Source organism: Ruditapes philippinarum, unplaced genomic scaffold (genome assembly GCF_026571515.1).
Source record: "Ruditapes philippinarum isolate M1 unplaced genomic scaffold, ASM2657151v2 ctg19243_1_1_1_1, whole genome shotgun sequence".
Taxonomy (NCBI): domain Eukaryota; kingdom Metazoa; phylum Mollusca; class Bivalvia; order Venerida; family Veneridae; genus Ruditapes; species Ruditapes philippinarum.
Window position 1 is genome coordinate 3,848 of NW_026865131.1, and position 10,899 is coordinate 14,746.

Genomic DNA, 10,899 nt, shown 5'->3' on the forward strand with positions numbered 1-10,899 from the left:
TACTACAAGAAACACGGGTAGATATTTTTATCGTGCTCTGAAAAAATACAAAACGTTGCTTCTTTAGTCTTAATTTCTTCTCAAACACTTTTTGTCTTTCAAAATGTTAATTTAATTATGTTTAGTTTTTTCAAATTTACTTATTTAAATTTTAACTTTTAATCAATATAGATGTTTATACTAATTATCATTCTTTGTGTGTATTTGTGATATCTCTAAAATGCTATTTTTATATTTGTTAAAGAAAAAGGTATTTTCTTACCGATGATATCATTGTTGAAGTGGTTTTAGACACAAAGAACATCTTGGTTAGATATATATATATATATATATTCTTTTTTTTTTTTAATTTATAATCTGATTTGCGTGATGTCAAACGAAAAGGTAACACAATAAGTCAATATTGATATCATTCCTGCCATACAAAGGAGTTGTAATATTCACCAAGCCATGTTAGCTGGGAAGAGTATGGCTCGAGCAAACTAGCCGACATGTCAATAAAATCAGTCCTCGTCTCGAAAGTAACACGTGACACAAACCAGGAATATCTAGAAACAAAATGAAATCGAACATTACTAACGAATATAAGATCTTCTTGAATATCAAACGGAAAATGATGTTTGTTTGATACAATGTTAACTTTTCGCCCACGGTGTGAAGGCTCAATATTCATCAGAAAAAAAGTACGAAAGACTAGTGGGGACATTTCAACAACAAAAAAAATCCCGTTTATATCTGTGTGAATTTACAATGTTAACTTCATAAATTTACACTTTTAACACACGGAATTCATGAATTCATGATTTCAGCTTCATGAATTCACGAAATAAAATTCATAAATTCACAATTTCAACTTCACGAATCCATGATTTCAACATCATAAGATCACAATGTCAACATTTCAACTTCATAAATTCACGATTTCAGATTCGTGGATTCACAATTTCAAATTCACAATTTTATTTTTACGAATTCGTGATATAAACTTAAGAATTCACGATTTCAACTTCATAAACTTAATAAAGTTGATATTGTGAATTCGTGAAATTGATATGTATTATGTCCGCCACCGCCCCCCCCCCCACCGGTCTTTCGTAAACATTTGTTGAATAATAAACGTTTCAGAGCTCGTTAGATGTTACAGGACTGAAGTAAGAAGAGTCGTACATGCAGGATTGTGTCTATTTTCTATGTCCCGTAGAAAAATCTAAAAAAAAATAACTTTCATACAAAAAAATGATTACATTTTAAATATACCAATTGCCAAAAAATAAAATAGAGCAAAAGCTAGATTATCTATATTGCAAATGAGTACATTTGAAAACTGTTACAATATATCATTTTTTTACTTGGTTAGCAACATTTATACAGTCAAGTGTTTGTTTTCTTTTTTGTAACAAAGAAGAGTAAACCCATACCATAATAGGACATCTTATGAATTTAGAAAACAACAACAAAATTGTAATTAATTGATTCAACAAAATATGTAGAAAGACTGTAAAATATCATTTGAGCAAGCTAGAATTTTACTTTGAGACTGAACGTATTCTTAAGTTCTTAAAGTTTGCTCGAACTACCGATCTCTCGAACAAATTTGCACAGGCCCTCCGAGTTCGAGCGAACGAAGTTCGACTGTATAACAAACCAAAATTCGCATTTACAATATTAAATATATCTAAAAATGGTTATAGTTTACTTGTAAATGTAAGCTGCACTTTCAAGCATTGGTAGAACTGCCTCCATATATGCAAACTGCACCGCGTCATTCCAAGTATTAGGGCACGCAAACTCCGTTAACCATATTTTAAGCCCGTATTTGTTGTACAGATTCTCCAGGAATTCCATAGTTTCATAAGGGTTACAGCTGTACATATGCGTAGCTAGGTAGTCCACACGACAGTCGACACAATTCGCGAAGAACGCATCAAACCATTCCTCCGTGCTACATAAGCAATTAGGACCATCGCACCTTGCCGGAGAAGGACTTACTATTGGCCTCCCGTTTGCCAGTGCTTCTACCTCTCCCCATACACTCGCTGCTAGTACTGGATCGATATTTGATTGGGTCATGTGATTTGGTTCGTTGAATGCCATGAGAAAGGCCGCTTCATTATTGAGATAGTACTGTGAAAAATAGCTTCCATAGCCCCATACCATTGGGACGTGTGTGTCGACATTGGCATCTATATTGTTACATCCACTTTCCCCTTTAATAAGGTCCAAATTAGCGCCCCAGTCATACCTACATTATAATAGAATTGTACTTTATTTTCTAAAAAAAATCTTTTCATTGTTTGGTTAATTAGAATTGCATGATCATCTTATTTATCATGCCATTACTATGACAACTGCCTGATAAAGCCTGTCTGAGAACAGCAACCTTTCTCAGTCAGTGACTTGAGAACACTTTGTTCCTACGCCAGATCAGCAATGATGATGTTTATTGTTGGTATTGTTTAATTGACTTTGCTGAATATTTATGATAATACACAGTAAATAAATTGTTAAAGCAAATTGTACCAAAAATTGTGTTGTGTTATAAAAGTATTGGTAAAAACCCTCGGACTACTTTTTTGGCGTATAACCCTCTTGTGGTTACCGTACTTTCAGAAATTAGCGCCCCGAATTAAAAAAATAAGATGCAAAATCATAATAGAGGCATGAGAAAGGATTTCTCAGACTCGGCTAGATATGGTCCGGAAGGGGCTCGGCAAGCCTCGCCCCTTCCAGGACCATATCTAACCTCGTCTGAGAAACCCTTTCTCAAAAGACAGTAACCTGTTATTCTCTATATATAATATTCGACATAGTGTCACAAAAACCCGTCTAAATCCTACACCGGCTGCCGGTACATACCGGAATAACTAGGGCGAGGGAAACTGTTTATTGCGGTAACGAGGCTCTGTCGAGTTTCCGCTTAACAGTTACCCGTGAAGTTAACATTCATGTCTGTGACGACAACCGGTGCTTGATTCTTTTTCTTGCATATTACAAATTAATAATGTTTCGGACAGAAATATCATTACTTTTTTCTTTTAGTAGCGTATGAATTTACAGCTTCATTCAAAACGGTAAAATAACGTCATTCGAAGCGTGTCATTTTATAGCACGCATCTGCCACTATCCATGCCAGATGAAGTTTCAAGCATTGGTAAAACTAATGGAAAGCCAGTCTGATATTCAAGAAACGACATTCTCTCATATTTTAAATATTTCACCTTAATTATTTTATGTTTTATGGAAAATCTTGACATTTCTTGCAGAAGTGATTAGATTAACAACTACATTCCCTAGAGCGTCATCGAAAGAACGCAATAACATTCTTAATGACGTCATTTTGGAGCATATAACACGTGGCACGAAAAGTTTTTAAAGTTATATACGCTTGCTATTTTATTAAAAGAGTTTGGAGAAAGTTGCTTTTTAAATATCGTTTGTGTTTTTACTGCCGTTTTGCAATAGATTCTTTTTTCATCATAGTCTGACCATTCAAAGTAAAGGTATTTATAAAAAAAAGCGTGTTTTGCTCCGCGCCACCGCCATTTTAACTTGGTAAAGCTTGGCGGAGTCGCGGGGCGAAAAAACGAATGACACAAATCAGCTACAATACATTTAATGTCTAATCTTGTTATTTTTTTGTTTTAGAGTCGTCTCTACAAGTAGTGGCGACATATAGGGATCACTTCTCCGTCGTCTGTCTGTCCATCTGTCTATCCGTCCGTCCGTCCGTCACAAAAATTGTCCGGACTACTCTTCAAACTCTACTGGTGCAATTTCACCCAAACTTTCGATCCTTGTTGTGCTTGTGGTATTTTTAGTTTTAACTTTTCGGTATTTTCTAGTTGGTTGGTTCCAATATTCCTATTTGAATAATGTTGAATCACCCTTAGGATGTGTTTATATGGCGGTCATCATGGAACCTTCAACGTGACACGTAGTGCCATTCCATGAAAAGCGGCATAAAATGTGTTGTAGTTAAATTGTAAACATATCGTTAACTGGAGTACCCGCACTCCAGAGCATGCCCATTGATTGGCTCATTTTTGCTGGGGTTTACTTGTTGTGACAGCATAGAAAGGAAAATCGATATAAATATCATATTTAGATGCTCGGTCATTGGTTACTTTTTTCTGGGGTTTCATAATTATTGTGACGACAGGGAACGTTTTTATATATATATATATATATATATATATATATATATATATATATATATACGGAGTGTATGACTAACAGGTTTTATATGATCTCACGTTAAGGCTATCGCGACATTCACGTGACTCAAAAGATCAAAAACGCGAAATAAAATTGGTGAAAAATCAAAATACTGAAACCCGAGGGTGAAAATACAAAGGTGCGATGATGAAAAGTCGGATGTACGATGGTGAGAAATGACGTTACGAAACTACGATAGTGAAAACTAGATATAATTTCGTGTTATTATCGATCATATTTTTTACTTTTCACTATCGTGGTTTCGTTGTTTCGTAAATTCACCATTTTACTTTTTACTTTTTCAACAATTGTAATTTCGTTTCGATTTTTCTCGGACGAGGTCCGTCTGTTATCGGTTTGACTTGCTGTAAAATTAACAGGAAAGTACTAAATGTAAGAATAAATTTTAATTGGTCATGTTAAAATTACAAACTGAAATCAGTGACTTTCATTGGTCACTCTAAAAGAAAATGTAAAGGACAGTTCTAACTATTATCAAAAAAATGTAAAGGATAGTTCTTACTATTCTAAAAATAATTTAAGGATAGCTCTATGATAAGATGTAAGAGATAGTTTTGTCACTATAAAATAAAATATAAAAAGGACAGTTCTAAAATAAAATGTTCATCTTTAACTGCTAGGTTAATTTGTAAATGAGTACAAACTTTATAAAGTCAAACGAAAAACAAGTAAAAAGGACACCTTAATTGGATGTTCTTCTTTGAAAAATCAATATGAATATGCTATAATTCAATTTCAATGTTTATAAAATGGGTATTTTTTAATAGCTACAAGAAATAATTATCATGTCATTGTTATGCAAGCATTGCTAACATTTCTTTTTGTATTGAAAAGAATGATATACTTTTGCATGTTAAACAGTTATTCTTCTGCGGAGTATCTTTTTAAAAGATACTCCTTGTTTTACCATTGTAATTTCGTTATTTCGACTATGTATCATCGTACCCATCGAAGTTTCGTCTTTCTGACTGACATGCCCACAATTATAATAACAGTTGATAACGATGTAAGAAAGGATATACTAACGTGTAACATTAAAGATTTCAATGATAACCGCCGTATGAACACATCCGCGGATATTTCTAAATTCGAAAAATATCCACTTCATGTTAAATGATGAATACAGCGTAATAAAGCAGATGCAAGGGAGCATGGACGGTAGCTTGCACTTTCAAATACCGTCAATGAACAGGCTCAATCAAACCGAACCTACAACATTTTCAATTTTGTGGTTTTGGACGTTCTTTAGGGATTCCGTTCTTCCTCGTGATGTTAGAATAATGTAACTACATTGTGCGTTGTCACTCAGTACGCATGTTTAATAGGAAGTACGAAAGTGCAATCTAGAAGGTACGATGGTGAAAATATGAAAGTACCAATATTAAAAGTCTAAGGTATGATGCTGAAAGGTCGGAAGTATGATGGTAAAAATTCGAATATATAATAATGAAAAGTGGAAAGCACAATGGAGAAAAAATCGAAATAACGAAATAATGATAGGAGTTTCGTTATTGCGACTTTTCACCATCGTACTTCCGACTTTTCAGCATCGAACCTTCGTCGTTTTACCATCACGGTTTCGTTACTAACTTCTCGCCATCGTAATATCGTGTCTTCTTCATTTCGTGTTGTGTGTGTGTGTGTCTCGATTGCCCTTAAGGAACTTTGTAGTTTTCACATTTAGCTAGCTAGATTTATTAAATATCAAGACTTAGTATTGTTGGAATAGTGAAAGACGATAATATGAAAAGACTATTCTTTTTGTAGAGTAACACTGGCACATATACAATTTCTAAGATATTTCCTTTGCAATTTTGAATGGAGAATATATAAAGAAAGTGTAAGATAGCAAAACAATCTAGAAGAAGGGCAATCGCCGTCGGAAAGCATTGATCACAATAAAATTACATGAAAATTGCAGACTCGGTTTGTTTCAGTCTGTACATGAGGGATAATATAAATGTGAAACATGCAACTTGCGTTCTGTAGATTATATAACCAATAAAACATTTTTTTTTTATTTCTTTCAAGAATCAGCAATTTCTATTTCACCCAACAGTTTACTCTAGACAGTTACAGATAAAAAGGCACAATGTACATTTCTTTTTATTATTTATGTTCTTTATTTATCTTTTTAATTAATTTATTTTTTTAATTCATTTTTTTTATTTATTTTTTTCGTTTCCATTAACAATCATTTTAGATGTACATGTATATCAGTTCCTTGTCATAATTATACAAAGTTACAAACATTTGTTAAAACAGGATTGTGTGAGCTGGTTGTGATAGCGATTATGTCAAAAATGTCAAAGTACCATATAATATGTTATTGGTAAAGTTAATAATTTGGTGGGATATGAGCATTGCCAATTACTTTGGAAAACAATACATACATGTATAACATGTACCATGTCGTTAGAAATATTTCATATATATTACCGATTTTTTTTTTGTTATTATGGAAAGTGCAATGTATCTCACCCCCCCCCCCCCAGCACCGCCTAAAGAGGTATTTCAACTTTCAACCAATTCAGAGAACTTATCAGTCATAAATAGTCTTTACTTGTAAATGAAACTGATACCTCATTTCCTCCAAACTTTAAAAAAAAATCTAATTACAAAAAAATTTAACTTACCACCATGCAAAATTGGTGAATGCTTGGAAATCGTCACAGAGAAACGTTCGCGGATCCACAGCTAGCCCTTTCTTCGTAGATCCTTCAATCAATCCCAAACAAGAAACTACAATGAATGTAAATTGTAGTAAAATTTTCCCCATCTCTTACAATAAATCGCCAATATTGTAATAGTATAATAGATATATTTCTTCGGAATGAAGATAGTCACGAATTGCTGCTCTATTTATATACAAGCTTAAAGAAAAACATCAATAATGATGTTAATGTATTGTCCTAAACAGTGAGTGGGAGTTTGATCATTTTCAGCTTCATGGGTATCGCTTTAAAAAACCATACTTCACACGGAACGTAGATTTTTGGCTATACCACGCCCTGTATCGTTTGACTGACATAAGAATGCTAATTTTAGTACACGCCTAATGCTTAAAAATACAGAAATACGGAATACCATAAGAATCCCAAAACGACAAAACTGAAAATAAAATGTTGCAGTTTCTTTTGATTGAGCCTGTTCATGGACGGTTATGGAAAGTGCAAGTTACCGTCCACAACCCTAGCAACAGCGTAAGGAGAATTAACATTTAAACATGCAATGGTGAAATTTTGAATTTAGAAATATCCGCAGATGTGTTCATACGGCGGTTTTAATGGAACCTTCATTGTGACACGTTAATGCCAATTCAACCGAGCTCAACCAAACCGAGTCTGCCACATTTTCAATTTTGCCGTGTTGGGTCTGTTTATCTATTAAAATCTTTTTGAAGGAGGTAGTATGGTTTAACAGAACTTGAATATCTAACTATTTGAACAGAAAGCCTGCATATTTTATTTTAGAACTTTCCTTCGCTTTTTATTTTATAATGCCAAGGATTATCCTTTACATTTTATTTTAACATGAGAATTCCCAGATTTCAGTTTGTGATTTTAAAATGACAAATTAATTTTTTTTTATTCAGTTATTCTCTGTAAATTTTACGGGAAATCAACCTGATTTCAGACGGTCTTCGGCCGAAAATGGTAAAATTTGGTAAACTAATGTCGTTTGTTAGTGCCGAAAATCGTCAATCACGCTCATAACGTTTATTGTCTGTTCGTTGTTTAAGTTAACTTGAATACCAAAACACACAAGAAGATAGTATTTTTTTAAATAACATCTTAATGAAATATCATAAAGCTTTCACTATATATTTGTATCCTTTGTGCATTACTTCTGTTTACAAACAAGAGGGCCAAGATTGTCCTAGATCGCTCACCTGACCCATCGAACTCATCCGAGCAAATACCTAGACAAGCATTCTCACACTAAGTTTCATGACAGGTGAGTCAAAAATGTGACCACTAGAGTGTTAACAAGGTTTTTTCATATTTGGGCGGTGTGACCTAGTTTTTGACCTCAGGAGACCCCTATTCAAAGTTGACAAAGAAATCATAAGAACAAACTTTTCAGAAAAATTTCCGGGATATTTGGATCAAAACAGTAGCCACTAGTATGTTAACAAGATTTTTCTATTTTTATGCTCCTGTGACCTAGTTTTTCATCCAAGATGACCCATGTTCAAACTCATCCGAGCAATTACCTAGACAAGCATCTTGACCAAGTGTGATGACAATGAAGTCAAAAGTGTGACCACTAGAGTTTTAACAAGGTTTTTCTATTTTTAGCTCCTGTGACATAGTTTTTCATCCGAGATGACCCATGTCCAAACTCATCCGAGCTATTACCTAGACAAGCATCCTGACAAAGTTTAATAATGATTGAGACAAAAATGTGACCACTAGAGTGTTAACGAACAAGTTTGGACAGACGACGGACATTCAACAATCCTAAAAGCTCACCCTGAGCTAGCTCCGGTGAGCTAAAAAGCAATTAAAGTGATAGTTTTGTTGAATTTACTTATTACTAATATCCACGGGTCTATAAGTTCGAGTGAACAGGTAGAATTCAAAATAAGTTTGAATTTTGCCATAATTCATTTCTATTTTTCTAAGTTACTTCACATTAAAGATAACCACCTCATGTGGCCTGTGAATATTTCTGTAAATATCCATAAGAATTCATAAGGAACGTAGAGTGGAGCAATCTTCTTACTTAAGGCATATTTATAGATATGTTTCCCTTAACATTTTCCAGTATCAACTGTTGGTCAATTACCATTATTATAACAGGAAGTCTTTTGAAATATAGAAACAATTTAGCTAAACTTGACAGCATAATGTACTTTTAAATACCAAAATATGTATAATCATGCCTTAGTATTTATGTTTATAATGTGATATTATGACCATCCAAGGATTAACTGTGAGTGAACAGTTAAAAGTACAAAAAAATACATTTTGCCATAATTACTGTTAATGTTATATACATTTACTTCGCATGAAGGATAAATAACTCACGTGGATTAAATTATTGTCTATAATTTAAAATATGCTTCGACTTTCAACTTATAAAAAGAGTGGGGCAGTCTTCTTAAGTTTCGGGCGGATTTCGGACTTGTTTTACCATGAACAATTTCCACTATCAACTGTTTGGCAATCATCGTTATACGAGGGGTGTTCAAAAAGTTTTGAGACTAATGTGCTTCCGTAGAAAATTACCATTCAATTTGCACGAAATTCACGAGATCTTATTGTTAGCCTGTCGATGACAATTGAGTAAAATTTTATTGAAATCAAATCATGCGTTTAAAAGTTATTGTGTATTATTTATCATATACTCGTATACACTGGTCATTTGTACATGTAAATATGAAACCTAGTGAAAAATTAGAAATTCGAGGATACATAAAAGTGCGGTGTAGTCTAGGAATTACTGCCGAGAAGATTCTGAATGAAGTGCATAGTCACTTTGGAATCAATAGTGTATCGAAGAGCACTGTGTACAGGTGGTTCAAAGCATTCACCAATGGATTGGATAATGTCAAAGACAGGAACCGTTCTGGCAGACCTCAGACAGCAATCACTTCCAGAAACATTGCTGCTGTGAAAAATCTAATAGAAGATGATGCTCGGTACACGGTACGCGAGATAGCTTATTATCTGAACTTATCAACGGGTACCATTCAGACCATTCTGACGAAGGAATTGAATTTAAGAAAAGTTTGTGCCAGATGGGTACCCCATCTCCTGACCGAGAATCAGAAAAGGGAAAGAGTGCGTCTTGCGAAAGAAACATTGAAAAAATTCAAAAATCTCGATTCAAGGAAAATAAATGAACTGATTACGGGAGACGAAACATGGATCTACTATTTTGAGCCCCAGAGACGCATAAACAACAAGCAATGGCTCTGCAAGAACCAGGCTAGACCCATCATTGCTAAAAGGACTAAGAGCGCAAAAAAGTGATGTATGCGGTTTTCTTTAATTCGTAAGGCCCTGTGGTACAAGTTGCAGTTCCAGGAGGGAAAACTGTCACTGGAAAGTTCTACCGGGATAAGATTTTGAAACGTGTCAAGACGTTTTATGAAAATCGTCGCCCAAGAACTGGTTTAAGAGGGTTGTACCTCATTCATGATAACGCTTCATCTCATAAATGTGATATAGTACAAAGGTTCATCGAGGAAGAAAAAAATTGTACAAGTGAAGCATCCCCCTTATTCTCCCGATCTAAGTCCTTGCGACTTTTTCCTCTTCCCCGAAGTCAAGAAACGGCTTTCTGGACGGCGTTACGCATCACGCAGTGCGCTGGGAAGTGCGCTCTACCAGTGCCTTTTGGGTATCGTCACTATCCCCAAGGGGAACTACTCTGACGCTTTCCGGAGGTGGATAGATCGACTTCATAAGTGTATTCGGGTTCATGGAAACTATTTTGAGGGATTAAAATAGAAAAAAAAATATGATATATATTGTTGTTTTTATTTCATTGCTACAGTCTCATAACTTTTTGAACACCCCTCGTAGCAGTCTATCTAGTGAAATATGTAGTCAATTCAGCTCAACTTGACAATGAAAAAATGAGCAAAATGTCGCGTGTACCTGATCTCATTTCCTTGTCTCCGGGCCGAGTATTTGTTAGTTTACAAAATGA

General features: G+C 34.4%; 2 protein-coding genes across 2 annotated transcripts; one reads left to right on the forward strand and one right to left on the reverse strand.

The window, feature by feature from the left end:
* Positions 1–335: 335 nt before the first annotated feature.
* LOC132727951 (uncharacterized) lies at positions 336–7,050 on the reverse strand. The gene is made up of 3 exons (XM_060713556.1): positions 6,873–7,050; positions 1,697–2,242; positions 336–548 (listed from the first exon to the last, which is right to left on the reverse strand). The coding sequence occupies exons 1-3, from the start codon at positions 7,013–7,015 to the stop codon at positions 410–412; spliced, it is 828 nt and encodes a 275-aa protein (XP_060569539.1). The 5' UTR covers positions 7,016–7,050; the 3' UTR covers positions 336–409.
* A 2,570-nt stretch (positions 7,051–9,620) lies between these two features.
* On the forward strand, positions 9,621–10,217 carry LOC132727952 (histone-lysine N-methyltransferase SETMAR-like). Its single transcript, XM_060713557.1, has one exon. It carries the CDS (start codon positions 9,621–9,623, stop codon positions 10,215–10,217), a length of 597 nt encoding a protein of 198 aa, XP_060569540.1.
* Positions 10,218–10,899: the final 682 nt, after the last annotated feature.

What these genes read in the sequence shown, in the direction of transcription:
- LOC132727951 (XM_060713556.1), bottom strand. Translation starts at nt 7,015, where the DNA reads ATGGGGAAAATTTTACTACAATTTACATTCATTGTAGTTTCTTGTTTG. An exon ending in TTCACCAATTTTGCATGGTG is followed by an intron (nt 2,243 to 6,872) that starts GTAAGTTAAATT and finishes ATTATAATGTAG; the next exon opens with GTATGACTGGGGCGCTAATT. An exon ending in AGTGCAGCTTACATTTACAA is followed by an intron (nt 549 to 1,696) that starts GTAAACTATAAC and finishes TTTTGTTTCTAG; the next exon opens with ATATTCCTGGTTTGTGTCAC.
- LOC132727952 (XM_060713557.1), top strand. Translation starts at nt 9,621, where the DNA reads ATGAAACCTAGTGAAAAATTAGAAATTCGAGGATACATAAAAGTGCGG.